Genomic DNA, 27,854 nt, shown 5'->3' with positions numbered 1-27,854 from the left:
CAACATTGTCTCTAGGATTTGTGAAAGGATTTTTTTTTTCAATTTCAAGGCTAAAAGTTGAATTACGTCAATTATTTAACCATCTTTTCACATTACGGGACACGGGAGGTTGCTCCCTCAAATGTGAGGATAAAAATATGAAATCAGAATTAAATAATCATGCATCATCATTTGAACATCAGTTATTTTAGCCCCTCGAGGCTCGAAGTAGTCAGACTTCAAACCCGCTCCAGCAGACTCTCCGCAAAGTACTCAACTTGATCTTCAAAGTCTGAGACGCGTCCCCATATCGCGCGGAGCCTAAACCATGAGATAAGATCAAATGCTTAAATGTGGAAGAGCCAAATGCAGAGTTGAAATAGTTTCACAAATTATTTTGAGTATAATATGTTTCATAATTATAGGTTACATTTTAAATCCATACAGTAGTCTTGATGTTCCCTGTAACATACAGCAGACAAATTATATTAAGATATAATCATAATATAATTGTGGGCAGCACGGTAGCACAGGGACTAGCACAGTTGCTTCACAGCTCCAGGGTCCCAGGTTAGATTCCCGGCTTGGGTCACCGTCTGTGCGGAGTCTGCACGTTCTCCCCGTGTCTGCGTGGTTTTCCTCCCACAGTCCAAAGATGTACAGGTTAGGTGGATTGGCTAAATTGCTAAATTGTTCTTAGTGTGCAAAAAATGTTAAGTGGGGGTTACTGGCTTACGGGGATTGGGTAGATACGTGGGCTGCAGACTTGATGGGCCGAATGGCCTCCTTCTGGTCTGTAAATTCTATGATCCATATTCTTGAGCATAATAAATCAATCCCTCCTATAGGATTTGAGCTAATGACTGTAAAAAGTTTTCCAAAAGCGAAAACGTGCCAGCAAAATGCGCGCCAACAAGTTTTTTTAATCGATTTTTTTTAAAGTTCATTTTCAATCATTTTACTCATTAGGTTCTTCTTTGTGTTTTTCTCGGGAGTTATCGTGATGATGTAACATTTCGGGGCATAAATGCAAAGCAGCAACCCGTAGCTCGAGGCCAGAATCGCAAACACTTCCACCGCCACGGTGTATTTCCCAGGGGAACTCACAGAAGCCGGAATGAAAGTTACCCAAACCGCACAAAAGATCAGCATGCTGAATGTTAGACATTTAGCCTCGTTGAAATTACTGGGCAACTTCCGGGCCAGAAATGCCAAGACAAAACACAAACACGATAACAGAGCGATATAACCTGATGCAGCATAGAAGGCGGTAGAGGAACCAGCATCGCATTCTAAAATAATAACTTCCCTGTAATGACTTGTGTTCCTCCTGGGGAATGGGGGCGCGATGATCAACCACAGGGCACATATTAAACCCTGAACAAATGTGAGGGAGAAAACACTTAGACGCTGCTGTTTTTGACCAAACCATTTCATCCTGTTGCTGCTGGGGTGCGTGGCCTTAAACGCCATCAGAACCAGGATGGTTTTCACTAAAACGCAGGAAATGCAAAGGACAAATGTAACACCGAACGCTGTGTGGCGCAGCATACAGGACCAATCAGATGGTTCGCCGATGAATGTAACTGAGCACAAAAAGCAGCATATTAAAGCTAAAAGAAGGAGGAAGCTCAGTTCGGAATTGTTGGCTTTGACCAGAGGGGTTTCACGATATCTGAAGAAAATGACAGCAATATTTATCGCCATGCACACGCCAATCAATGCCAACATCACCAATACAATTCCCAGAATTTCTGTAAAAGCCAGGTACTCTATTTCCTTTGGTATGCATTCATCCTTCCCATCATTGGGCCAGTGCAGGAAAGGACATTTGATGCAGTCTGCAGAGTCTACAAGGAAAGGAAACGTTTATTAAACTAAGACGTGCATATGTTGACATCTCTGAAGACATCTCGGAAATCGCACATTAAAATAGTTCCTGTATTTCGACTGACCTGTAATGTTACTTATCTCCCCATCCGCACAGGCGGTGCAGTCAAAACAACAAACAGGCTGTCCTTTCCTCACCATTTTCCTGGTTCCTGGGGAGCAGCTTTCGGAGCACACTGCAGGGGGAATCTTCCAGGAAGGAAACAATAGATTATCTACCCTGTGATACTGATAGATTTCTGTGATTGCATTCTTAAAATCGCTATCTAGGTCCTCATCAAAGATGAGCGTGAGGTCAGGTGTAATGCCTGGACCTGGTATGTCTCTCTTGTGAGGACCATGAATTGGATTCAATTTGAATTGTTTTTTGGAGCAGGCAAAGAACTGGATTAGGGGTTTGTCCCTGTCCACACTCTGAGCTCTGGCTTTGTAACTCTGATAAAGTAATAAAACAAATATTGTAACTTTACCATCAAGGTGATGACTAAACACAGCTCGGGGAATATGAGTTGCGAGGACGATGCAGAAGAGGTTCTCTGCCATTATTGTCAGAGGATTTCAGTACAGCAGTAAAAAAAACGTCTCGCTGCAATTGTACAGACCTTGGTGAGACCAAACCTAGTTTATTCATAGAATCACCAAATCCCAACAGTGCAGAAGGAGGCCATTCGGCCAGTCGAGTCCACATTGACCCTTCGAAAGGTGCACCCTACCGTGGTCCACTCACCCGCCCTATCCCCATAACCGCACCATACCTGCACAAGTTTAGACATTAAGGCGCACTTTAGCATGGCCAATCCACCTAATCTGCACATCTTTGGACACTAAGGATCAATTTCCATGGCCAATCCACCTAACCTGCACATCTTTGGACTGTGGAAGGAAACCAGAGCACCCGGAGGAAACAGACAAAGACACGGGGAGGATGTGCAATCTCCACACCGACAGTCACCCAAAGCCAGGATTGAATCTGGGTCCCTGGTGCTGTGGGGAAGCAGTGATAATCACTGTGCCACATTGCCGCATCTCAGTGCATTGTGTACACTTCAGCCTCTTTCCCTCAGGAAGGATGTACTTGCCATAGAGGGAGTACTGTCATGGTTTGCCAAACTGATTCCTTGGATGGAGGGATTGCCTTTTGAAGAGAGATTGAAGAGGCTTGGCCTGTAATCTCTGTTTGGTGTTTAGAAAAACGAGAGATGATCTCATTCAAGCAGAAGCAATTATTCCAGGGCTCGACAGGGTGGCTGCAGGATGGTTATTTCCCTCGTTGGGGTGTCTCGAACCGGGGGTCACAGTCTAGTAATGAGAGGCGGACCATTTAGGACTCAGGAGGAATTTCTGCACTCGAAATTCAAGATCGTGGTGAATCCTTGGAATTATTAGGGGCTGGTTTAGCTCACTGGGCTAAATCGCTGGCTTTTAAAGCAGACCAAGCAGGCCAGCAGCATGATTCGATTCCCGTACAAGCCTCCCCGGACAGGCGCCGGAATGTGGCAACTAGGGGCTTTTCACAGTAACTTCATTGAAGCCTACGCGTGACAATAAGCAATTTTCATTTCTTTTCATTTTTCATCTACACCAGATGGTTGTGGAGCCTCAGTCATTGAGTATGTTCAAGATTGAGATTGATAGTTTTAGATATTAAAGACACAAAGGAATAAGGGGATGGTGCAGGGATATGGTGTTTAGGTAGAAGGTAAGCCATGACTTAGTTGAATGGCAGAATGGGCTCGAGAGGCCGAATAGCCTAATCTTGTTTCTATTTCCTGTGTTCGTATGTTCTGAAGATTAAAATTCAGATCGCGTTAACAGACGTCCAGGTACTGTGTTTTACTGCCAATGTGTGGATTGGATTGAGTAAAATAGAAATAGATTTATGGCAGAAATGTAGCTGAAAATCAGATGGATTATTCCGCGTTTTCGACTGTTGTCTAGTTTGCAGGACATGGAACAAAGAAGCTGACCCACGTGCAACATCCCGAGAGCGCAGCGTTGTCAGTGATCTACCCCGATTGTGTTAAACATTAATAGGGCCCTGGAAAGCACCCAGGATCAGAGGGACCTTGGTGTGCATGTTCACCGGTCCCTTCAGATAGCAGAGCAGGTGGATAGAGTGGTCAAGGCAGCACATGGTTTACTTGCCTTTATTAGGCGAGGCAGAGTTTAAGAGCCGGAAGTGCTGGAACTGAATAAAACGTTGGTGAGGCCACAGATGGAATATTGTGTGCAGTTCTGGAATCCACATTCTAGGAGGGATATGATAGCACTGGAAAGGATGCAGAGGAATTTACCTGGATGTTGAAAGATTGGATAGACTTGGATTGTTTTACTTGGAGCAGATGAGACTGAGGGGGGGGGGGGGGGGGGCATGATGGAGTTGTACAAAATGATGAAGGGCATAGGATAGACTAGACAGGAACAAACCTTTCCCCTTGGTGGAGCAGTCAATAACCAGGGGTCATAGATTTAAGGGACTGGGCTGGAGGGTTAGAGGGGATGTGAGGACAAACTTTATTTTATCCAGAGGGTGGTGGGAGTTTGGAATTCGCTGCCTGAAAGGGTGGTGGAGGCAGAGACCCTCGTAACATTTAAGAAGTATTTACCGTATATACTCGCGTATCATGCGATCTCGCGTATCATGCGACCCCTAAATTTAGGTTACAATTTAGGTCTTCAAAAGTTGCATGATACACGAGTATATACGGTAAATGTGCACTTGCGATCCCAGGGCAAATAAGGCTTTGGGCCAAGTCCTGGAAAATGGGATTCAATAGTTAGGTGGTTGTTTTTGACCGGCTCAGATGCATTGGGCTGAATGGCCTTTTCTGTGCTGTATGACTCTATGACTCTGTTAATTGTGAAGTATTATAGTGGGAATTTTAGGAAACATTGTATTACTTTGAACTGGGTGGCAGATTTTGGATGAATGAATTGTATGTTTGCATGTCTGAACGAAGTGGGGTTATTGTCACAAGCGCAACAGCTTCTTCCCCACAGCTACTAGACTCCTCAATGGCTCTCACTCAGACTGATCTGTTCCCTGGAAGAACACTATTCACAACACCCTATGCTGCTCTTGCTCATGTATTTGCTTTGTTCGGCCCCTCGATCTGCACTGTAACCAATTACTGTTTGTCGATGTACCATTTGTCAATGTTCTCTGTTGATTATTCTTTTGTCTACTATGTACATACTCTGTGCGTTCCCTCGGCCGCAGGAATATACTTTTCACTGTACTTTGGTACATGTGACAATAAACCAAATCAAATCAAATCAAATCCAGAAAAAGAAATAGGATGGACTATAGTTGACAACCATAAACATATTCCTCCCATTACTTAAGCCAATGCAAGTATTGTATCAGCCGTCAATGTAGTGGGTTTGCCCATGTTCTGAGCAAGATCATAATTGGCACAATTCCTTCTTTGAAGAACATTTGACTAACCCCAATTCGGCATTTGACAGATAGCCTGATTTCATCATTCCATCTGCATTATCATGGGATCACACATGTATAGCATGGTACAGAGTGTCATGTGAGAGTACCTTTAAGAAATAGATGTTTATCAAATAGCTGTTGAGGATGTACCTTTAAGAAATTGGTGTTTATCAAATAGTTGCAGTGATGTCAGTGTGTGGGTGGAGCTGAGCTGTGACACCCTTTGAACAAAACGCTGGTGTGTGTCTGCGTGTTTTAGTTTCGGTTTCAGAGTGGAGAGCTGCAGTGAAAGCATGCAGATATGTATGGATACCTCTACAAGCTAAATAATGTTCATTTGTGTGATTTGAAAGTAATACCTGTTTTTGTGGAGAATTTAAACCTGCTGTCTTTCTGAAAAGGGGTCTTCTGGTCTTATGGATGTTGTTAGGAAAGTTACGAAGGGTGACTTATAGAATATTGTAGATTATTGGTGTTGATAGTTGTTGAGATGTTTACTGTGGGTTTATAAAGTGTTAACTGGATTCATAAATAAACATAGTTTTGTTTAAAAAGTACTTTAGCTCTCTGTTGCATCACGCCTGTAAAGTAGGCCATGGTGCTCCCATAACCACAATCTATTAAACGTCGTGGGTCAGGTGAATTCCATGATATACTTTGGAGTTTTCTAAACCCTGGTCCATAACAGGAGACAGGGAGAGACCATTCGACCATCGCCTGGTGTAGCTCTTTTGAAGAGCAGTTCAATTCATCTCATTCTCCCACAACTTTCCATAAACGCCTACATTGTTCCTCCATTATATGCTTTTTCAATTCCCTTTAGAAAGCCATGTTTTTTCTGTATCTTCCACTCTATTAGAAAGCTAACTCCAAATTTTAATTTTAATTTTTTAAAAAAGGTTTCCTCGTGTCTCTTCTAATACTTTGGCCAATGTCCAGCAGGTCTGGTTATCAACTCTTCAGCTATCAGGAACTGTCTCCACTTAGTGACTCTACCTCAACCCATCATTATTATGAACGTTTCTATTAAGTTTCCTCTTGAAAAATCCTAGCTTTCCACTCTGTCCACATAATTCCTCATCAGGCATTCCAGCAAATCTCTTCCAGGAATACAGCTCTCCAGGCTGAATACCGATGGGATTGGGTGGAAAGATAGTTTCACATGCTGTCAGACGTTACTCTCCATTCGCTTCACACTTTGAACAAGACCATTGGGCTGTCACTGGGTGTTTCCAATTGTCTGTGCCGCAAAAATGTCTCTAAAAGCAGGTTCGCTGGTCATCTATCTCCCTTATTATTTGCATGAACTTGCAGTGCACAAAATATCTGTATTCCTCTAGCTACTACTGTTCAAAAACAATTATTTGGACAGCACAGTAGTACAGTCGTTAGTACTGTTGCTTCACAGCTCCAGGGTCCCAGGTTCTATTCCCGGCTGGGGTCACTGTCTGTGCGGAGTCTGCACGTTCTCCCCGTGTCTGCGTGGGTTTCCTCCTGATGCTCTGGTTTCCTCCTACAAGTCCCAAAAGACGTGCTTGCTAGGTGAATTGGACATTCTGAATTCTCCCTCTGTGAACCTGAACAGGCGCCGGAATGTGGCGACTAGGGGATTTTCACAGTAACTTCATTGCAGTGTCAATGTAAACCTACTTGTGACAATAAAGATTATTATTTCGCTGGCTCAGAGCTTTACGATGGCATGAGGAGATGGACTAATTGTTTTTTGTCTATTTCGGTTGAACTGCAAGATTCCTGCATTCTCCCCGGGTTTGTTCCCATTAGTGTGCTGTCACCATCAGGTGCGAATACTGACCCTGGGCCTCCGGCTTCTGCACTCCACAGCCAATTACAATGGAGGAGATCCGAGCAGAACAAAGCACACTTCTTTAGAATACGTCGTTAATCATGCCTTGCGAATCAGACTAATTAAATCCGTTCAGTCCAAACCTCCAACACAAAATAAAAGCAGAAATTGCCGCAAATACTCAGCAGGTCGAGCAACATTGAGGGAGAAAGAAACAGTTATTGCCGAAAGATCAGGACCATAAACTTTTGTCTTGCTCTCCACAAACGTTGTCAAGCCTGTTGGGCTTTTCGGCCACTTGCCGGTTTTATTTCGTCTCAAGTATCGGCAGCATTTTGTTCCTGGATTGTTCCAGATCTTTGTTTCTTTTTTAATTCCTCGACCCTGTTTTCCACCTTTTAAAAAATTCATCTCTAATATCACGATCGGTAATATTTCTCGCGAGTGTCTACTTTTCATCAAGCAATGCTGAGAAGAATTATTATTATATCAAATCATAAACATTGCCTTGACACCCAATGTTGCAATGGAAAGACCAATCCGGTGCCTACGCGCTGACGTAAGTTCAAGTGACAACCAACCCAATTGTTTAAGTCCAGTTAATTTCCAGTAGAAAATAACTGGTGATAGGATCGTGTCGGAACGATATTGAGGAACACAATGAATCGAAATTAACAACTATAACATGTAGTCAGATTAAAGCCATTTTGAATTGACAGACAAACCTCGCGGCCACCACCACTCCAGATAACGTGCTTCGGGTTCAAAACCAGTTCTTTCCCCGGAGGTGCAGACCCATTGTACTGTCCAACTATCTTAAGTTCAATGCCGCCCTTTGCATTCTTTTGCCAGTTCACAAGGTCGTACCCGGCTGTTGGATTGCCATTGTCGTCAAAATACACCTTCTCGCCTGTTGTCGTTGTGAAATGCACGGAGTCCATGTAATGTAGAAGCTTGAGTGAACAACCGGACAGATTTTGTTAGGGGCTTTACATTTGTAACCCGGGTCATTCACACTTTAGGATGATACCGTCCCAGCAATCTTTCCAAAAATACAAGGTGGTTATGCTGAATTAAACAAGACACTAGTTAGACCTCAGCAAGAATATTGCGTACAGTTCTGGGTGCAACACTATAGGAAGGATGGGAACACATTGGAGAGAGTGGGGAAGATGGGGGCTGGTTTAATATGGGGCTGGTTTAGCACAGTGGGCTAAACAGCTGGCTTGTAATGCAGAACAAGGCCAACAGGGCGGGTCCAATTTCCGTACCGGCATCCCCGAAGAGGCGCCAGAATGTGGCCACTTGGGGCCTTTCACAGTAACTTCATTGAAGCCTACTTGTGACAATAAGCGATTATTAGTATAAAGAGGTTCACAAGAATGGTTCCCTGGGATGAGAAAATTCAGTTGTGAGGATAGATTGGGGAGATTTCGAATGCTTCTCCTGGGAGAGAAGGTTAGGGAGAGATTTGATATAGCTGTTCAAAATCATGCTGGACAGAGCAGACAGGAAGAAACGGTTCCCGCTTTAAAATGGTAGAGAACCACGGGCACACAGTTAAAGAGATTCGGAAAAGAAGGAAATGTATGTGAGTAAAACAACGTTCACAATGAGTGGGTGGGGTGTGGAATGCTGTGCCTGAGAGTGTGGTGGGAGCAGGTTGAACCGAGGCATTCAGGGAGGCATTTGGCCATTGCTTGAATAGAAACAGTATTCAGGAAGGGGCAAAGGCAGCGGAATGGCACAAAATCATGTGCCAGTGCGGACACCATGGGCCAAATGGCCTCCTCCTGCCCCGTAACAACTGTGCGATACCAGAACCTTTCTATTCCTTTTCACCTTATTTTGCTATTGACATTTTGCTGGAGTAATTACCTCCTCCAAAACCAACCCCGAAATAAAACTAGAAATGGTGGGAATACTGGTAATTATAGGCCTGTGAGCCTTACTTCGGTTGTGGGTAAAATGTTGGAAAGGGTTATAAGAGATAGGGTTTATAATCATCTTGAAAAGAACAAGTTGATTAGCGATAGTCAACACGGTTTTGTGAAGGGTAGGTCATGCCTCACAAACCTTATTGAGTTTTTTGAGAAGGTGACCAAACAGGTGGATGAGGGTAAAGCGGTTGATGTGGTGTATATGGATTTCAGTAAGGCATTTGATAAGTTTCCCCATGGTAGGCTATTGCAGAAAATAAGGAAGTATGGGATTGAAGGTGATTTAGCGGTTTGAATCAGTAATTGGCTAGCTGAAAGAAGACAGAGGGTGATGGTTGATGGCACATGTTCATCCTGGAGTTCAGTTACTAATGGTGTACCACAAGGATCTGTTTTGGGGCCACTGCTGTTTGTCATTTTTATAAATGACCTGGAAGAGGGTGTAGAAGGATGGGTTAGTAAATTTGCAGATGACACCAAGGTCGGTGGAGTTGTGGATAGTGCTGAAGGATGTTATAGGATACAGAGGGACATAGATAAGCTGCAGAGCTGGGCTGAGAGGTGGCAGATAGAGTTTAATGTGGAAAAGTGTGAGGTGGTTCACTTTGGAAGGAGTAACAGGAATGCAGAGTACTGGGCTAATGGCAAGATTCTTGGTAGTGTAGATGAACAGAGAGATCTCGGCATCCAGGTACATAAATCCCTGAAAGTTGCCACCCAGGTTAATAGGGCTGTTAAGAAGGCATATGGTGTGCTAGCCTTTATCAGTAGGGGGATTGAGTTTCGGAGCCACAAGGTCATGCTGCAGCTGTACATAACTCTGGTGCGGCCGCTCCTGGAGAACTGCGTGCAGTTCTGGTCACCACATTATAGGAAGGATGTGGAAGCTTTGGAAAGGGTTCAGAGGAGATTTACTAGGATGTTGCCTGGTATGGAGGGAAGGTCTTACGAGGAAAGGCTCAGGGACTTGAGGTTGTTTTCGTTAGAGAAGAGAAGGCTGGGAGGTGACTTAATAGAGACATATAAGATAGTCAGAGGGTTAGATAGGGTGGACAGTGAGAGTCTCTTTCCTTGGATGGTGATGTCCAACACGAGGGGACACAGCTTTCAATTGAGGGGCGGTAGATATAGGACAGATGTCAGAGGCAGTTGCTTTACTCAGAGAGTAGTAGGGGTGTGGAACGCCCTGCCTGCAACAGTAGTAGACTCACCAACTTTAAGGGCATTTAAGTGGTCACTGGATAGACATATGGATGAAAATGGAATAGTGTAGGTCAGATCGGCTTCAGATGGTTTCACAGGTCGGCGCAACATCGAGGGCCGAAGGGCCCGGACTTGCGCTGTAATGTTCTATGTTCTACTCTGGTGCAATCTGTGCAGAGAGAGTCAGGGTTAATGTTTCAGATCTGCGCACATTCAGAAGAGCAACGTACAAATATATCGCTTACCTGCCACGACTCGAAGTTCGAAAAATGGGCGCATGTGTTACTTTGGAAAGGTCCTTTGTGTTTTTCACATGAAAACATTCTGTGAAGTGCGTGTGCGAACGTGTAGACGGCTTTATAGACATTGTAGGAGCTCCCGTCCAGAGTTGGGTCGGTGTACACGTCGTGCATTTCAAACAAAGTTTCATTCCCGGTGCATGGAGGGTGTGGTGAAGAAGAAGCCATTCGCCTCCCATTGCCATCCATCGTCAGGGAGCATCTGAAGGTGTTTTCCCAAAATTCCGTGACTAAACTATCACCAGGAAACATAGAAGGGTGGATCCTGAGCAGGAAGTCCCGCAGTCCCGGGACCTCTACCGCACGCACATTAGTCCCGATTGCCCCGGTCAGGAACCTGGAGCTTTTATCTGGAGCTAGCACATCTGCTGTTATCCAAGCTTCGCTTCCTATCCACTGTACGCCAGTCAGATCTTGCCTCAAGACCTCGTCAAATAAAACGCGCATATCTCCCGGTGAAGCAAAAGCCACCACGACTTTGGTGGAAGAAGCTTTTATCACTTGCACGATTTTCGAGATCTTTTCCACAGAGTCGGTTCTGTAAAACGATTCGGAGAAAGCAATGCAAATGCCGAAGTTCAGGGCAGCTTCTATAAACTCCTTCATTCCCGAGTTGCCGTAGTCATTGTTGCTGCGAATGGCCCCAATCCATGTCCACCCAAACCTCTGAACAAGTAAGGCCAAAGCTCTGGATTGATGATAGTCACTTGGTATTGTTCTATAGAATGTCGGATATTCCTTCCTGTTACTGAGGCAGAGGCACGTGGAAAAGTAACTAACCTGAAATCAAACAAACATGAAAACAAATGAAGCAGATCATTGGCACGCGCCTTAAATTCGCAGCTTTCACACTTTCAAACATTCGAAAATAAATTGCGAAGATGTGCCCGTATTCTGTAAGATTAGGCCATGATTAATGGCCCCTGGACAATCGGCAATTATTCCGAGATTTGGTGACAAATAAAAACAACTGCATTTCATTCGTTACCCTGAAGAAGTGACTGGAAGAAGTGGGGGGGGGGGGGGGGGGACAAAAGACGGATCTTGCATTTCTAGACGTAGAATCATAGAATCCCTTCCGTGCAGAAGCCATTCGGTCCATCGAGTCTGCACCGACCCTTTGAAAGAGTGGCGTACCCAGGACCACTCCCCCCTCCCCCCCCCCCCCCCCAACCCTGTAACCCCACCTGCACATCAACGGGCAATTTGTGTCATGGCCAATCCACCTAACCTGCACATCTTTGGACTGTGGGAGGAATCCAGAGCACCCGGAGGAAACCCACGCACACACGAGGAGAAATTGCAAACTCCTCACAGGCCCAAGGATTGAATTGAACTGTGAGGCAGCAATGCTAACCATTGTGCCACTGTGCCGCACTTTACACGACAACCGGTTCAGTGTTTTTTAATTGCTGTCACTGTTTAACATAAACTATGTGAGAACCAGCTTAAAATCTCTCAGACAGCAACTTGATATTGAGCAGAGAATTTACATTCTTTGCTGATGTCGATTGAATGATCAAATTGGCCAGACAGCCAACTTCCCAGTCCTTCTGCCAACCCTGTCACAGTATTCATTAGATCCACATCACACATTTAATCTCAAGAGTGGCAAAAATGATCCAAATACCCAAGATGTCTCCAACACTGCCTGAACTGTCAGTCTAGATTTTGTGTCCAAGCTTCTGAAGTTGCAATTGAAAGCTCAAATTTCCAATTCAGGAGACAATTCTATCAGTCAATCAGACTGTCGCCTAAATGTCCACTTTATATATATCTAGCAATGTGTTATTTTATTCAGCTATATGATAGCGGCTGAGTAATTTTTGCTGAATCTCACCATCGGTATTTTGAAAGGACTAATTGTCCTTGCCACTGCGATCGACTCCGAGGATCCATCGCCACCAACAATGCCTGGGATATTAAGTGACCTGTTGCAGATGTGACCCGCAAACCTTTCTTCCTGTCCATTAACCAGAGCCAGAGCGATTTCTGTTGCAATCTTGGGGGATGCGCAGACATCATGAATCATGTAGCCCAATGTAATGTTCGGAAGGAGCATCTTGTCCTTGTTTATTTCCTCTATTGCAAAAATCATGGTCTGCACAAGGCGAAAAGCCCTTGAATCAAAACTGCGGAACGAATATGGTTTAGTCATGACAGAGGTTAGTTCAGTTATGTTTGCAAGTAGTTTTAACTTCTTGCACGATTAGCAACCGAAATAAATTAAGACACGCAGCCTTCTTTTACAATCACTTGGCTGGTAAAGGTCACGCAATATCAAACTATTAAGTTACCAGGTCGCGTAATAATCTTTCATTTTACTGATTAAGTAAAACAATTCTCACAAAATATATACATTCGGGATGTTTTAAATAATTAACACAAGTCAAATTAAGTTTATTACTGTTGTTTTTAGTTGCTAACATTATCCCAAATATTGCGGGAAATATGTTACTTCCAGCTGCTATACATTGGTGCGGTTCTTCTGCTCCTCCGCCGTAACCTGCGCCGCAGGAGGAGCAAAGACGGCGAAAACAGCAGCGGCGGCTGCGACCATCTCCAAGCATTTGAATGACATGAGCGCCGACTTTTCGCCGGATGAGTGTTATCCCCACAGATCAGAATAGAACAACTGCAAACTGCCTTCCTCAGTATACTCCATGCCATGAATTGATACGATTATGAATGATGGGATTGCATGATGTGGTAGAACGGGTAAGAAAGAGTTCCAACTGCAATTGCCACCGGACATATCGGAGCGATTTGCATCAGTGATAATGGACAGATTTATTTGCCATGCTGATTCAGGGATCACTCTCGGTCAGGAGACTGCGGTAACTCCTTTACTCTTTGAGTGTCATGGGATATTTAAGTCCACCCCAGCAGGCAGGTGGGGCCTTGGTTTAACTTCTCACCCGGGAGAGGGCACCTCCAATAGTTTAATGTTCCTGCAGTACTGGATTGTCATGCTTCAAAATATAACGTGGTTATTCACTACTCACGGATCAACTTATATATCTGGCCAGGCCTTTCAACATCACATACAAGAACTTTGCTATTGCATTTCACGCCAGATACACTCATGGGCCAGCTGTCCATTACAGCAATGCGTCTTGACTCAGGCAGTCAACATGGTTTTGTGCAAGGCAATAATGTTTGGCTAATTTATTATGGTTTGACTAGGAAGTAACAAGGAAAGTGCATAAAGGGGAACCTGTAGGTGCGGTGTACTTGGATTTCCAAAGGTCATTTCATTAGATGCCACATCAAAGGTTACTTCAGAAAATCATAACACATAGTGTAGGGGATAACAGAGCTGCATAGAGGATTGATAAGCTAACATGGAGAAGAGAGTAGGGATACTGGGTCGTTTTCAGGTTAGCAAGCTATGACTGGTGGAGTGTCACGAGGATTAGTACTGAGGCCTCCACAATTTACAATCTATATTAATGACTTGGATGAAGGGATCAAATGCAGCAGCTAAATGTCCGTGTGACACAAAGATAGGTCAGAAAGTAAGCTGTCAAGAGAATACAAAGAGCCTAGAACATGATTTACATAGGTTAAATGAGTGGGCAATACATTGACAGACGGAGTACAATGTGGGAAAGTGTGAACTTGTCTCCGTGGACAGGAAGAATAAAAAAGCAGCATATGTCTTAAAGGGAAAGAGGCTGCAGACATTTTGGTACAGAGGGATCTGGGCGTCCGGGTACATGGATAACAAAATGTTGGAATGCAGGTACAACCAGTGATTAGGAAGACAAATGAAATGTTTACTCAAAGGGGAATTGAGTATAAGAGTATGGAAGTATTGCTACAGCTGAACAAGGCTTTAGCCAGACTGTCAATGGAGTGTTGTGCAGAGTTTTTGTTGCCTTTAGGAAAATATATCATTGCATTAGGAGGAGCTCTGAGAAGGTCCACTCGACTAACTCCTGAGATGAAGGGGATTTCTTATGAGGAAAGGTTGAACAGATAGGGATTTTACCATTTGAATTTAAGAATAATCTTATTGAAATATAGAAGACCCTGAGGGGACTCAGCAAGGTGGATTCTGAGATGTTTCCCCATGTGGGAGAGTCTCGAACTAAGACAACTGAAGGGTCTTTCATTTAAGACCAAGGCAGATGAGGGAAAATGTTGTCGTTAGCCTTTGGAATTCTCCCCCCCCCCCCCCCCCCCCCACCAGAGCAACTGAGGTTGGGTCACTGAATATGTTCAAGGTTGAGTTCGATAGTGTTTTGATCGACAAGATAGTCAAGGATTATGGGGAGCAGACAGGAGAGTAGAATGGAGATCACAATAGATCTTATCCAAAGACAGTGCATACCAGCCGGGCCGAATGGCCTACTCTGCTCTTAATTCTCGTGTTCTTGTGTGTTGATAATATGTAGCAGAGCAAATGATGCAAAATGCTTGCTGGAGGATACATTTCACCATGATCATCAATGGTACATCAATTAACAATTTACAGTCCTTGCAAACTGTCACCCTGAATAAAAATTCAATGTACGGGATTAACAATGTCCGCGTGCGTGTCACCGGCAATGGAATGAATGCACAGGGGTACAAGAGAGGTTTCAAAGTTAAAACTTAGTCGAAACCCGGAGCGTTTACGCCAGACTGAACTAACCTTCTGCATTTGGTGTTTCCTGGTGGTGTTGTAAATAACCTGACCTGCTCAGACCTGTCCAGGTGCACGTTAAACATTCCCCCAAGCACGATGTCCCCATCCTTAGATATGTTGGGCAGAGAGAATCTTCCGCGAAGTCGACAGGTTAACTGGTTAGAGTTCCAGGTGAAAAATACCATCAGAAGCAATCCATGCGTTAGCTGAAACATTGCCGTTTGGAACTATTCCAGAATAAAATTCTGCTCACCCTCTTTTTATACTCTCTATGAACAGGAAGCGATGGGCCAGTGGATATCAAATGACGATAAAGCTACCCTCGGTGGGAAACGATATTTCGCCTCTGGGAAACAAATCATTATCCCCAACCAAGACAAATGCCTTTGCGATTAATCCATCACATCCCGAGTGTCAGTTTCTGTGTAGTGGCTGCATGGTTCACTTGTCAATGAATCCCGTCGCCAAAAGGTAATACAGACAAACAATAACTAATAAAGGAATTGTGTGAGAGGCGCAAGACGAGTCTGTAAGTTCAGCAAGACCAATATATCACAAATTAAAAGGAAAATATTAGGAGCAAAGATATTGAAAGTTTCCGTGATGAAGACTGTGTTTTAAGGGGGAACAAATAACGAGAAATAAATGGGGGAAATCATGTTTGCAGGTTACAAGAAGAGCAGTGGAAGTGGATAGAGCAGCAAATCCAAAATATTCTTTGGGTGCTTTGGACGCAAAAAACTAGTCGTTGATGAATTAAATGAGCCGTGCTCCGAAAGCTCGTGTTTGAAACAAACCTGTTGGACTTTAACCTGGTGTTGTAAGACTTCTTACTGTGCTCACCCCAGTCCAACGCCGGCATCTCCACATAATGAGAATCAAGGGGGAGTTTCCCTCACTGGTTGGAGTAATACCGCGCATAAAGGAAGATGGTTGTTGTGGCTGTTGGACGTTAATCATCCCAGTTCCAGGGCATCACAGAAGGAGTTCATCGGGGTAGTGTCCAGGCCTAACAATCCCCAGCTGCTTCATCAATGACCTTCCCTCCATCAGGCCAGAAATGCGGTTGTTCACTAATAATTGCACAATGTTCAGCACCATTCATGACTGAGCAGATGCTGAAGCAGTCCATGTGCATATGCAGCAAGACCTGTACAATATTCAAGCTTGGGCTGATAAGTGACAGGTAAAATTTGCATTACACAAGTTTCAGACAATAATCCTCTCTGACAAGAGATAATCTTGGCATTCAATGGCATAGCCATGGCTGAATCCCCCGCTATCATTATTCTGAGGGTTACCATTGACCAGAAACTGAATTGGACGTGCCAAATATATACTGTGACTGCAAGAGCAGGTTAGAGGCTGGGAATTGTGTGGTAAGCAACTCACCTCTTGACTCCTTTCGGTCTCTGGGTTACTAGTCCAGTGAGAAAACCACTACCTCCCCTTATTTTCCAGGTCTTGCTGCTTTTGAAGGTGGACTGCTTCAGCGTTTGAAGAGTCAGGGATGGTGCTGAATATTGTGAAGTCATCAGCAAAAATCCCACATTTGACCTTATGTTGGAAGGAAAGTCATTGGTGAAGCAACTGAAAATGGTTTGGCCTTGGACACTACTCTTGGAACTCCTGTGGTGATATCCCAGGGCTGAGATGGCTGATCCCCAACCACCACAAGCATCTCATTTTGTGCCAAGTATGATTCCAACCAGTGGAGAGTTTTCTCACCATTTCCATTGACTCTAGTTTCCTTCAACCCTGATAACATTTTAGCTGCCTATCCAAGACTACCCAAAACTACTACAATAATAATCATCATCACTTATTGTCACAAGTGGGCTTCAATGAAGTTACTGTGAAACGCCCCTAGTCGCCACATTCCGGCGCCTGCTCGGGGAGGCTGGTAAAGGAATTTCCTTATCTTCTGACGTCTTTATGCCAGTTATCATGTCCGATATTCTGGCCAATCAAAGTCATGACAAAAAAAATGGATTGACACATCAACATGAGGCAAATTATTAGAGTGATCACATGACATGTAATTACATGGTACATTGTATATTGACATTTTATATATTGGAAGCTCACAAATTGGGGATTTCCCGAAAGGTAACGGTTAATATGAGGCGGTGACAGATAGCGACAAGAGCACGCACATGGCAGAATGATACGCCGGAGCACCAGCACGGGACAACACTAACTTCGCATCACAGCTGTCTCCAAAACCCACCATCATCCCAGATACACCCACTTCGGTAGGGCATGTTAGTGAAGAGGCTCTTGGGGAAGTCTCTGGTGCGCACCACACATGTGCTGCGGTACATCAGGTGAAAGTAGGAGCGCCCGAGGGGGCAGAGGGTCAGAGGGCAGTCCGATCCCATGGAATGGCTGCTGTCCAGGTGGGTCTCAGGCTTTTGGAAAGGGCAATCCAATTGATAATGGGGATGCAGACACAGAGCCAGGGAGTACATGAGGGGCTGTCAGCAACCATCCAGTGCCCGAAGGTGCGTGACACCCGGGCCAACACCGAATGGGTGGCATCCGTGGTGGAGGCCTTGGGTGGGGCGGGGAAGTATCGGCCATGGGTGAGGATGTCCAAGGCCTGGGCACTCTGTGTAGGCATTGCCTGAGGTGTAGGACAGGGCTGCCCTGTCATCGGCAGCAATGAACCAGGGCCACCTGGACATTACAGCGGACCGTTAGAGCTTGGCCCAGTTACAACGGGTTATGGCGAGGGCATCGCCACACTGCTGAGTTGAGCCAGTCCTGGAGGGAGGTGGCACAGTCACTGAGTGATGTAGCACAGTCACAGAATCACAGAATAATACAGTGCAGAAGAGGCTCTTTGGCCTATCGAGTCTATACTGACGTATGAAAGGCTCTGACCTGCCCATCTAATCCCATTTAACAATTGGCCCATTGCCTTGATTGTTATGGCGTGCCAAGTACTCATCCTGGTAGTTTTTAAAGGATGTGAGGCATCCCGCATCTACCACCGTCCCAGGCAGCGCATTCCAGACCATCACCACTCACTGAGTAAAAACATTTTTCCTCAAATCCCCCTTAATCCTCCCACCCCTTACTTTGAACTTGTGTCCATTCAGAACTGACCCTTCAGCTCCGGGGATTTGTTGCTCCCTTTCCACCCTTTCCATGCACCTCATAATCTTGTGCACCTTAATCTGGTCACCTCTAAGTCTTCTCTGCTCCAGAGAAAATAACCCAAGCCTATCCATTCTCTTTTCAGGACTAAAATTTTCCATCCCAGGCAACATTCTGATGAATTTTCTCTGCACCTCCTCCAGTGCAATCACACAATTCCAATAATGTGGTGACCAGAATTGTACACAGTACCCCAGCTGTGCCCTCACCAAAGCTCTATCCAGTTCCATCATGAGCTCCTTGCTTTTGTAATCTCTGTCCAATTGGTGAAAGCAAATGTCACATGCGCCTTTTTCACCACCCTATTAACCTGCCCTTCTGCCTTCAGAGATCTATGGACAAAGTCACCAAGGCTCCTTTGTTCTTTGGAACTTCTCAGTGTCAGACCTTTCAAAGTGTACTTCCTTGTCAAATTACTGCTTCCAAAATGTATCACCTCAAACTTTTCAGGGTTAAACTTCATCTGCCACTTATCCGCCCATTTGACCATCCGTCTATACCTTCTTGCAACCCAAGACACGCAAACTCACTGTTAATCTCCCAGCTAATCTTTGTTTCATCCGCAAATTTACTGATCCTAGCACACACATAGTCATCTATGTCATTTATATAAATAGCAAACAATAGGAGGCCCAGCATGTATCCCTTTGGTACGTCACTGGTCACTGGTTTCCAGACACTAAAGCAGCCATCAATCATCACCCTCTATTTCCTACCAGTAAGCTAAATATGAATCTACCTTATCAAATCACCCTGTTTCCCATTTTGCTTTTGTCTTTTTAATAAGTCTCCATGTGGGACCTTATCATAGTCTTTGCTGCGCAGTCGGGTTGTCGGGCTCGTCGTCCACTCGGTTGTGGCGTGCATGCGCAGGGACCCGGGAAAAGCACACAAAACGGCTACTCTCCTCAATGCTCAGGCCCTGTATCTGTGCGATGACCAGCACCCGTTCCGCCTAGTGGCAGGCCAGCTTTGCAGTCTCAGCCGCCCTGATGTGGGAGTAATGATTCTTAGCATGCTCATGGACAACACACGTCTCGATAGCAACAGGGAGGGTCAACTGTTTGACTTTCAGGAGCAACTGCTGAAGGGGGTCGGAGTGGACCCTGAAAATGATCTGATCCCGGATCATGGAATCAGCCGTCGAGTCATAGTTACATGACTGCGCTAGGAGGCGGAGATGGGTCAAGAAGGACTGAAAAGGTTCATCCTTATCCTGAAGCCTCTGCTGGAAAACGTACCATTCAAACCTCTCATTCACCTCAATGTCGCAGTGGCTGTCTAGTTTCAGCAGGACTGTTTTGAATTTCGTTTTGTCTTCGCCTTCAGCGAATGTAAGGAAGTTGTAGATGTGGATGGTGTGGTCCCCCACGGTGGAGATAAATAGTGCGATCTTCCTCACATCAGATGTTGCTTCGAGGTTGGAGGCCTCGATGTACAAGAGGAACTTTTGCTTGAAGATCTTCCAATTGGCGGCGACGTTGCCGGAGATGCGGAGCTGCAGAGGAGGCTGGATGTTTTCCATTTCACCGGATGGCTGCTTCCTAGTCAATGCTGATGCACTCGAGGTAGGTCCGTCAAGATCTGTATCACTCTGGTACCATGATGTGTTAGGCAGGTTGGTTTGATGTGGATGCACTCGATGCAGGGAAGCTAGAAACAGACGTCAAACACTGGAGAAGATCCAACACTGTTTTATTCAACGATAGAACTGATACACATATTCAGCTGTGGGTCGGTACTATACTGAACTGACTGGAGACGTAGTAATAGCCAGACCAGACGTACTAGCTACCACATGTTGTTTGCACTTGCTAGCTCATGGACTCTGACTGTCACAGTGGCTGGGTCCAGAGAGAGCGGGAAACCTAGTGCCCTCTGGCTTTATAGTGGTAGTGTCCTGTCTGGTGATTGGCTGCACTGTGTTGTGTGCTTACTGGTCATCCTGTGTGTCAATCACTGCCTATCTGCACCTCATTATATACATGAGTGGATATTATGACACCTCCTGTATTCTGAATTGTTGCTGTTCGAGATCCGACCCACTATGGTTTGGATTGGATTTGTTTATTGTCACATGTACCAAAGTACAGTGAAAAGTATTTTTCTGCGAGCAGCTCAACAGATCATTAAGTACATGAAACGGAAATAAAATAAAATACATAATAGGGCAACACAAGGTACACAATGTAACTACATAACACCGGCATCGGGGGAAGCATTCAGGGATGTAGTGTTAATGAGGTCAATCAATAAGAGGGTCGTTTAGGAGTCTGGTAACAGTGGGGAACAAGCTGTTTTCCATTCTGTTTGTGCGTCTTCTTAGACTTTTGTATCTCCTGCCCGAAGGAAGAAGTTGGAAGAGTAAGTAAGCCGGGTGGGAGGGGTCTTTGATTATGCTGCCCGCTTTCCCCAGGCAGCGGGAGGTGTAGATGGGGTCAATGGATGGGAGGCAGGCCTGTGTGATGGACTGAACTGTGTTCATGACTCTCTGAACTTTCTTGCGGTCATGGGCTGAGCAGTTGCCATATCAGGATGCAGCCAGACAGGATGCATTCTATGGTGCATCTGTAAAAGATGTTAAGAGTTAATGTGGACATGCTGAATTTCCTTAGTTTCCTGAGGAATGTTCCAAAACTCCTCCTCCCTGAGTTTGTGCCAACTCTACTCCCTGCCGACTAGGCCGTGAATCGCCAAGGTAAGTTATTTATAAAGGTAAGTTATTTATACTTACTGTTCCGGAGCTCCTCCTCCCTGGGTTCACACCAACTGTGATCCCTGCTGACTAGGGTGAATTGAAGGAGGTGGCCCAGTTCCAGGGAAATACGGCCGCGAGCATGGAGACCCATGTCGAGACAGGAGCAAGCCTCCAGGACTGGCAGCATCAGATGGTGGGGACGTTCGCTCTGGTCACACCCCTGACCCACGGTGTAGCCTGGGGGCCATTGGGAACCCCAAGGGAAGTGGAAGTGACTCCATGCCAGTGACTCCCACATAGGAGGTGCTGGAACATCACAGCACCTCGGACACTACCACCCCCTCCCACCCACCCCCCCCCCCCCCACCTCCTGTTCCTGGTGCATCCGTCTGGGGATCCACATATGAGTAGCATTATGGCCTATAATGCCAGAAAGATAGACACCAGTTAGACAGCACATAGGATAGCTGTGGAGCAAACCATTATAGAGATGTTCACTTGCTCATTGCAAAATAAAAACCAGTTCACAAAAGCTCCGACCTGCGTTGATGCACTTTCAGCAGGGTGTGAGGGATGGGCTGGGCTGGCTGCATAGTGGGTGCTGGAGGGGGTGCGGAGTGGGGGGGGGGGGGGTGGAGATGGGTGGATGGTGGAGGTGGTCACTGACTGAGGTCAGGCCCCGCACAATGCTTCGGTACCCCACCCCTTCCCCTCCCTCTTGCCCAATCACCCCCCTCCACACACACACATGCCGTCTCCAAATCCTCCACCCCAAGAGTTCAGTGGGGAGGTAGCATGGTAGCACAGTGGAGGGCAGCACGTTAGCAGAATGGTTGGACAGCACAGTGGTTAGCACAGTTGCTTCACAGCATCAGGGTCTCAGGTTCAATTCCCGGCTTGGGTCACTGTCTGTGCGGAGTCTGCACGTTCTCCCTATGTCTGCGTGGGTTTCGACCGGGTGCTCTGGTTTCCGACCGCAGTCCAAAGATATGCGGGTTAGGTGGATTGACAAAGGTGAAATGCCCTTAGTGTCCAAAAAGGTTAGGTGGGGTTACTATTTTACAGGATAGATGGAGGTGTGGGCTTAGGCGGGGTGCTCTTCCAAGGGCCGGTGCAGACTCGATGGGCTGAAGGCCTCCTTCTGCACTGTAAATTCTATGATTCTATGACCATGTGATGGAATGGCCAGCTCGTATGCAGGTATCACCCATGTAGATGGTGGAAAGTGCCACAGTGGACAGGAGTCAGGTGTTGTCAAATGACATGGAGAACCAGAGCTCTTCGCAGAATGGTTGTTCACCATCCTCCATCCCATGGGCCACACCGACTGTTAAGGTCCACTCACGACCCTCACTCACAGGTAGGAATCATTGATGGGGATGCAAAGGGAATGGTGTAGAATTGGTTGTTATGCGGGGGGGGGGGGGGTCGTCGGCTGGTGGGGTGGTTTAGGGGTGGGATGGGATGTTTGTGCTGTTGGCCAGGTAGCCTAGTCGGTGAACTGGGGATGATTAGTGTGCCCCATGCATGCTGCCACAGGGACACACATTGTGCAGCCTCCTGTGCTTGCCCAGGCTCCATGCCCTGTCCATACGGCCCCTTTTCTGTGCCCTCTGCATCAAACAAGGTCTGGCATCATCTTCCTCATCCAGCGCCTTGCCTCTGCTGCTGCACGATGTTATGGAGGATGCAGCAGGCCAGCATGATGTGGAAGATTCTCCTAGCACTATACTAGATGGCCCCTCCAGAGCAGAGCAGGTACCTGAACTGCATCTTCAGGGTGTCAAAGCACCACTCAATCATGTCCCTGGGGGTCACTGTACGGGCTTTGTTGTAACAGTTTTCTGTGTCGGTATATGGCCTCCAGAAAGACATCATCAGCCACGATTGCAACAGACAACCCCTGTCAGCCAAGGGCCAACCACTCTCCAGGGGGCGCACATCAAAGGTGTTAGGGAGCGTCGAGTTTGCCAGGATGAAGGTGTCATGCACACTGCCCAGGTATTGGGTGCAGATGTGCATGATGTGCAGCTCATAGCCACACACCAACTACATGCACATCGAGTGGAACCCTCTTTTGGTTTGTGAAGACTGGCCTGTCATGAATTGGTGCTCGTAGGAAGACATGCATTCCATCGATCATCCCCTTGACCATCCCGGTAGTGGCGGAAAACCCCACTGTTCGGACATCCTGGTAGACTCAGTCCACATTGAACTTGATATAAGGTGCTGACTGGCATATGGGGCCTCCGTGATGGCATGGGTGCACATGTGCACCGAGATCGGTGAGATTCTGGTCAGGTTCACTCAGTGCCTGAAAGAACATAAGAACATAAGAACTAGGAGCAGGAGTAGGCCATCTGGCCCCTCGAGCCTGCTCCGCCATTCAATGAGATCATGGCTGATCTTTTGTGGACTCAGCTCCACTTTCCGGCCCGAACACCATAACCCTTAATCCCTTTATTCTTCAAAAAACTATCTTTCTTTACCTTAAAAACATGAAATGAAGGAGCCTCAACTGCTTCACTGGGCAAGGAATTCCATAGATTCACAACCCTTTGGGTAAAGAAGTTCCTCCTAAACTCAGTCCTAAATCTACTTCCCCTTATTTTGAGGCTATGTCTCCTAGTTCTGCTTTCACCCGCCAATGGAAACAACCTGCCCGCATCTATCCTATCTATTCCCTTCATAATTTTTAATGTTTCTATAAGATCCCCCCTCACCCTTCTAAATTCCAACGAGTACAGTCCCAGTCTACTCAACCTCTCCTCATAATCCAACCCCTTCAGCTCTGGGATTAACCTAGTGAATCTCCTCTGCACACCCTCCAGTGCCAGTACGTCCTTTCTCAAGTAAGGAGACCAAAACTGAACACAATACTCCAGGTGTGGCCTCACTAACACCTTATACAATTGAAACATAACCTGCCTAGTTTTAAACTCCATCCCTCTAGCAATGAAGGACAAAATTCCATTTGCCTTCTTAATCACCTGTTGCACCTGTAAACCAACCTTCTGTGACTCATGCACTAGCACACCCAAGTCTCTCTGCACAGCAGCATGCTTTAATATTTTATTGTTTAAATAATAATCCCGTTTGCTGTTATTCCTACCAAAATGGATAACCTCACATTTGTCAACATTGTATTCCATCTGCCAGACCCTAGCCCATTCACTTAACCTATCCAAATCCCTCTGCAGACTTCCAGTATCCTCCGCACTTTTCGCTTTACCACTCATCTTAGTGTCATCTGCAAACTTGGACACATTGCCCTTGGTCCCCAACTCCAAATCATCTATGTAAATTGTGAACAATTGTGGGCCCAACACGGTTCCCTGAGGGACATCACTAGCTAATGATTGCCAACCAGAGAAACACCCATTAATCCCCACTCTTTGCTTTTTATTAATTAACCAATCCTCTATCCATGCTACTACTTTACCCTTAATGTCATGCATCTTTATCTTATTCAGCAACCTTTTGTGTGGCACCTTGTCAAAGGCTTTCTGGAAATCCAGATATACCACAGCCATTGGCTCCCCGTTATCTTCTGCACTGGTAATGTCCTCAAAAAATTCCACTAAATTAGTCAGGCATGACCTGCCATTTATGAACCCATGCTGCATCTGCCCAATGGGACAATTTCTATCCAGATGCCTATCATCATCTTCCTTGATGATAGATTCCAGCATCTTCCCTATGAAAGGATCCGATGGCAGAAACATTCAGGTTGACCATCACCATGACGGCCGCCGTGAGCAGGTGTCCTCCCCCATTTCCTCCGCTGTGCCAGGTGTGCCATGATCCGGCAGTTGTGTCACTTTGTCCCCCTGCTCAGCCGCAGTTTTCAACCAGTTCAGCAGGTCCTCGAATGACAGGTGCTGCTGATGCACACAAGGCCTCATGTGGCGACTCCTTCCCATCTCCTCCTCGGCCCGTTGATCTGCCAGCTCTCCATCCAGAATGGCCGCATCCTGTTCCTCTAGGGCACTGACCACTGCTGCAGGTTCCACTTGTGCAGATCCGCCTTGTACAGCCTCAGTGCATCCCCAAGGCTGCAGCAACTAGGATGAAGGCCACCATTTTAAGTCGGTCTCTGAAGACCATTGTCAGCCGGGTGTGAAAGGCAGACATGTTATCATGGTGCAACCCCCCATGCCCAACCAGGTCCACCGGGCGACACAGTGGCCCCGCCATGTCTCCCCTCCCCCATCCCCACCCCCAGTCATACCCCCTGGTACTCAGTCCTCCACACTGCACCCCTGGCCCTGTCGGTGTCTGACACCGTGGGGCCCTCTGGCAGCAGCATCCGTCCCTATCATACTGGTGGCTGGCATAAAAAAACAATGATGCCACCAGCCTCCCCAGCCCTCGCCAAAGCCCCCACTCATCCCACTGCCAGCAGCACGGCTCCCACCCGACTGTGGTGGCGCTGGACACAGTCAGCAGCCGCCACACCGAGTTCATGAAAACTAAGAGCCCTGGCATCGGGAACTCAGCCCATCCGGGCAGAGCATCGGGGGAGGATCTCCAAAGGGTGCGCGGTGCAATTATGCCATTTCAGAGGGGGCGGAAACTCAAAACCTGGCATCAAACTGCCGCTGTCCCCGATTTCGGCGTCGGAAGGGATTCTACACCCAATCGCCGATCACGAAAAACAGCATCGGGCAACGGAGTATCCCACCCAGGAAGCGTAGCCATCAGCATTGCTGCTGCTGGGTGCTGCTGGAAAAAGGGTGAAATGCAGAAGGCATCTTGGAGCAGTTCTCTTCATTGATTCATGGAACCGGCCGATTAAGTTACTTTTGCAGCCCCAAAAATATAACATCAAATATAACGTGAATTTTTGTGTCACTATTTATTCCATTACAGGGTAGGAATTATTGTAACATAGCTTGAAGTGAGCTTGTCCTGCAGTTTTAACCAAGGCACTAAATGCTTCAAACAAATTAGATAATTGTATCCAGAGACAGAGATATGACATTCCAGTGAGTTGGCAGTAATTGCAGTCAGATTGCCGGCAGTAATTCCTAGGCCTATGTGCACACGCACAAATCGAGCACAGAAATATGTCTGGAAGCATAAGAGTAATTTTAACTTTGTGTGATAGTGGGCAGCATTATGGTGCTGTGGTTAGCACTGTCTGTGTGCAGTTTGCACATTCTCCACCATTCTGTGTGGGTCTCACTCCCCACAACCCAACAATATGTGCTTGGTTGGTCAATTGGCCACACTAAATTGCCCTTTAATCAGGAAATAAATAATTGGGTATCTTAAAAAATAAAATTTTCACTTTGGGCGATGGAGTATGACGGGTACTATCCAAGTGGACTGCAATGAACACAGAATGACATACTAGTTAATATGTTTTTATTTGTCCAATAAATCAGTCTTGTTTATTATGGACCGGGGGGGGGGGGGGGGGGGGGGGGGGGGGGCATTTTCGAGCTGCATTTATTATGTTGCTGTGTAAACAGCAGTCCATTCTGCCCAAAAAGTCGTCAAAGTAAGCAGTCTTACAACATCAGATTAAAATCCAATAGGTTTGTTTCGATTCACTAGCTTTCAGAGCTATCCTACCAACTGTCCTGACTTGAGACAAATCACAGCTCATTGACCTGTGATTATACCCTCGCTCCAATCGCTCCGTCTAACATTAAATATTTATTTACCTCACTTTAAAATATTGTCTTGCATCATTGACTTTGTCTATATATGTGTTTCTGGAACCCACCTCTTCATTCACCTGAGGAAGGAGATGTGTTCCGAAAGCTATTGATTCAAAACAAACCTGTTGGACTTTAACCTGGTGTTGTAAGATTCTTACTGTGCCCACCCCAGTCCAACGCCGGCATCTCCACATCAAAAAGTCGTCAACATTGTCTTTAAGATTTGGGAAAGGAAGATTTGTTTTCAATTTCAAGGCTAAAAGTTGAATTACGTAAATGATTTAACCATCTTTTCACATTACGGGACATGGGAAGTTTCTCCCTCAAATGTCAGGAAATCAGAATTAAATAATCATGCATCATCATTTAAACATCAGTTATTTTAGCCCCTTGAGGCAGTAGTACAGTAGTCAGATTTCAAACCCACTGCAGCAGACTCTCCGCGAAGTACTCCACTTGATCTTCGAAGTCTGAGACGCGTCCCCATATCACGCGGAGCCTAAACCATGAGATAAGATCAAATGCTTAAATGTGGAAGAGACAAATGCAGAGTTGAAATAAAGTTTCACAAATTATTTTGAGTATAATATGTTTCATAATTATAGGTTACATTTTAAATCCATACAGTAGTCTCGATGTTGCCTGTAATATACAGCAGACAAATTATATTAAGATATAATCATAATATAATTGTGGGCAGCACGGTAGCACAGGGATTAGCATAGTTGCTTCACAGCTCCAGGGTCCCAGGTTAGATTCCCAGCTTGGGTCACTGTCTGTGCGGAGTCTGCACGTTCTCCCCGTGTCTGCGTGGGTTTCCTCCGGGTGCTCCGGTTTCCTCCCACAGTCCAAAAATGTACAGGTTAGGTAGATTGGCTAAATTGCTAAATTGCCCTTAGTGTCCAAAAAATGTTAAGTGGGGGTTACTGGCTTACGGGGATAGGGTAGATACGTGGGCTGCAGACTTGATGGGCCGAATGGCCTCCTTCTGATCTGTAAATTCTATGATCCATATTCTTGAGCATAATAAATCAATCGCTCCTATAGGATTTGAGCTAATGACTGTAGAACGGTTTCCAAAAGCGAAAACGTGCCAGCAAAATGGGCGCCAACAAGTTTTTTTAATCGATTTTTT

General features: G+C 45.9%; 1 protein-coding gene across 1 annotated transcript; it reads right to left on the bottom strand.

Annotated features, from left to right (window-relative positions):
* Nucleotides 1-915: 915 nt before the first annotated feature.
* Nucleotides 916-12,682, bottom strand: LOC119975664 (extracellular calcium-sensing receptor-like). Its single transcript, XM_038815445.1, has 5 exons — nt 12,398-12,682; nt 10,504-11,337; nt 7,841-8,068; nt 1,935-2,058; nt 916-1,829 (listed from the first exon to the last, which is right to left on the bottom strand). Exons 1-5 carry the CDS (start codon nt 12,653-12,655, stop codon nt 916-918), a joined length of 2,358 nt encoding a protein of 785 aa, XP_038671373.1. The 5' UTR covers nt 12,656-12,682.
* Between the last annotated feature and the right edge of the window lie 15,172 nt (nt 12,683-27,854).

Source organism: Scyliorhinus canicula, chromosome 13, assembly GCF_902713615.1.
Source record: "Scyliorhinus canicula chromosome 13, sScyCan1.1, whole genome shotgun sequence".
NCBI classification, from domain to species: domain Eukaryota; kingdom Metazoa; phylum Chordata; class Chondrichthyes; order Carcharhiniformes; family Scyliorhinidae; genus Scyliorhinus; species Scyliorhinus canicula.
The sequence above is the reverse complement of the archived record's forward strand: the minus strand, read 5'-3'. Positions and strand labels throughout refer to the sequence as shown.

Coding starts and splice junctions, on each gene's coding strand:
- LOC119975664 (XM_038815445.1), bottom strand. CDS start 12,655: ATGATTTTTGCAATAGAGGAAATAAACAAGGACAAGATGCTCCTTCCG. Junction 11,338..12,397: donor GTCCTTTCAAAATACCGATG/GTGAGATTCAGC, acceptor GTTTGATTTCAG/GTTAGTTACTTTTCCACGTG. Junction 2,059..7,840: donor GGAGTGGTGGTGGCCGCGAG/GTTTGTCTGTCA, acceptor CCTTCCTGGAAG/ATTCCCCCTGCAGTGTGCTC.